Raw genomic sequence first — 2,500 nt, forward strand, 5'->3', positions numbered from 1 at the left:
CATTTGCTTTCTCTCTAAATTTACTCAATCAATCATCAATTTTTTAAGCGCAACAATAAATATATATGTCTCATGTGCCTAAATAAATAAAAACATGAAACTGAAAAATAAGGGGGAAACTTTTCCAACTTAATATCCTCTCGGCCAAATGAGAGCTTGATGTAAACTCGACTACTCTCTCTCTCTCTCTCTTTTGCACTCTCAACTTTACAGACGTTGATTAAATCTCTACTGATACAGAGAGAAAGGAAAGAGAGGGAGAGGAAAGGGGGGGAAGGGGGGAAGTAAGGAGAGAGAGAGAGAGAGAGGGAGGGAGGGGGGAGAGAGAGAGAGAGAGAGAGAGAGAGAGAGAGAGAGAGAGAGAGAGAGAAAGAAAGAGAGAGGAGAGAAGAGAGAGAGAGAGAGAGAGAGAGAGAGAGAGAGAGAGAGAGAGAGAGAGAGAGAGAGAGAGAGAGAGAGAGAGAGACATAAACCCCCCCCAAGAGAGAGAGAGAGAGAGAGAGAGAGAGAGAGAGAGAGAGAGAGAGAGAGAGAGAGAGAGAGAGAGAGAGAGAGAGAGAGAGAGAGAGAGAGAGAGAGAGAGAGAAGCACATTATCAATCTATCTTTCTCTTCATTCACCTATCTCTCCCTTCTACAAGTATCCTTTCATTAATAAACAGCTTTCCATATCAGACTTAGAGGTGAAGATTAGGAGTCAATCCAGCACTCAAATCATTTGTGAGTAAAAGCTTATATCTGTTAAGCCTCAAACCGTTATCACCGAGGCCAAGGCAAAACAAGCTGTGTCAAAATTGCCACAGTACACAAAATAAAAAAAAAATAATTATAAAAATAAATAAACAATACAATTCCCATATCTGAAACTGCACTCACGGCTGTTACGTCAAAGAGATGACTGCCATATTTTGTTTCTAAAAATATGTTGCCAATTCTCATTTCATTTCATTTATTTATTTATTTGATTTTTATTTACTTATTTATTTATCTAATCTTTATTTATTTATTTACTTATTTATTTGATTTTATTATTATTATTATTTTTTTTTTACCCACAATTTAGTCACACCCCAGACCAGATTTTGCTCATCATGTATTGTGGCCCTTCATTCGTTTGACACTGTTAACGTGCATTAATATCTCTCCCTCGTCCAAACCCCAGGATTCCCCTGGTGCTCATGGATCAAGGTCCTTTTTCTTCAAGCTTTTATCATAACTCTTTCCACTCCTGCATCATAGGGGTGACTTACCATCACTATCCCCATCGTACGTCACCGTCACTTTTATGGGGGGAAGAAAAAGATAAAACACCTTTAACATGGTGTGCTCATACCTTTAATAAAGGAAATAAGAAAAAAGAAAAACACAAATGAAAAACAATCAACTATTAAGCAGTAGGACACACTCTTGCTTCATTCCTCACTACAGGAAGATGAAGATAACTTATCTACAAATTTAAAACCTAAATGAAAAGATATCTTAATCATTTCAATCTGTTGAGATTATACACTTGCTTACCTCAAATAAAGATGAGAAAAAAATCAATAATACCCATAATCATAAAAAAAAAAAAAAAAAGTAACCATAACTATGATAATCACATGCCTGAACATAATGTTTAGATGAGATGAGTAATATTAAATATAAATATAAATAAATAAACACATAATGTTATGTGTGTATATGTATATGTATATATATTATATATATATATATATATATATATATATATATATATATATATATATATATATATATATATATATGAATGAGAATGAATATCTTCACAATACAAGAGATGTATTGTGAAGATATTCATTCTCATTCATACCTTGTCTACAGAGAGAGAGAGAGAGAGAGAGAGAGAGAGAGAGAGAGAGAGAGAGAGAGAGAGAGAGAGAGAGAGAGAGAGAGAGACAGTCTTCTTTGAAGTTTGTGGTACTTTTTGGCTTTCTCTCACTCTTTTGCTCTCTCTCTATTTCTTGCTCTTGCTCTCTCTCTCTCTCTCTCTCTCTCTCTCTCTCTCTCTCTTTTGCTCTTGCTCTCTCTCATTCCCTCTCTCTTGCTCTCTCTCATTCTCTCTCTCTTGCTCTCTCTCATTCTCTCTCTCTTGCTCTCTCTCATTCTCTCTCTCTCTCTCTCTCTCTTGCTCTTGCTTTTGCTCTCGCTCTCTCTTGCTCTCTGTCACTCTCTCTCTCTTTCTCTCTCTCTCTCTCTCTCTCTCAGTGTGTGTGTGTTTAAAATTTCTCATAATGCATAACTAAAGATGATTCCTTATAAATCATAAAACTTGACATAAGAAAGAAAGAAAGAAGAGAGAAAAAAAAATAATAGTAATTTCATGCGCACACATCACTTCATTATGCTGTTTGCCATGCTGACTTCAGGGTGCCAAACAGCATATTTTACATCATAAACATTCTGAATGATGTTATTAATAGTAAATATGAATCAATCACTTTAGAAAAACAACAAAATAAAGGCAAAGAATTTCCTCATGA

General features: G+C 35.3%; 1 protein-coding gene across 8 annotated transcripts in view; it reads right to left on the reverse strand.

The window, feature by feature from the left end:
* LOC119583790 (H(+)/Cl(-) exchange transporter 5-like) overlaps window positions 1-2,500 on the reverse strand; it is a 37,390-nt gene that overhangs the window by 21,138 nt on the left and 13,752 nt on the right. For 5 of the 8 annotated variants that reach the window (XM_037932482.1, XM_037932477.1, XM_037932483.1 and 2 more), the window contains one exon: window positions 1,250-1,279. The exons of the other annotated variants lie outside the window; for them this stretch is intronic. In XM_037932482.1, coding sequence (XP_037788410.1) covers window positions 1,250-1,279 — 30 coding nt within the window. The remainder of the gene's footprint in view (window positions 1-1,249; window positions 1,280-2,500) is intronic. 8 annotated transcript variants of the gene reach the window in all.

This window comes from Penaeus monodon, chromosome 17 (genome assembly GCF_015228065.2).
Source record: "Penaeus monodon isolate SGIC_2016 chromosome 17, NSTDA_Pmon_1, whole genome shotgun sequence".
Classification (NCBI taxonomy): Eukaryota; Metazoa; Arthropoda; class Malacostraca; order Decapoda; family Penaeidae; genus Penaeus; species Penaeus monodon.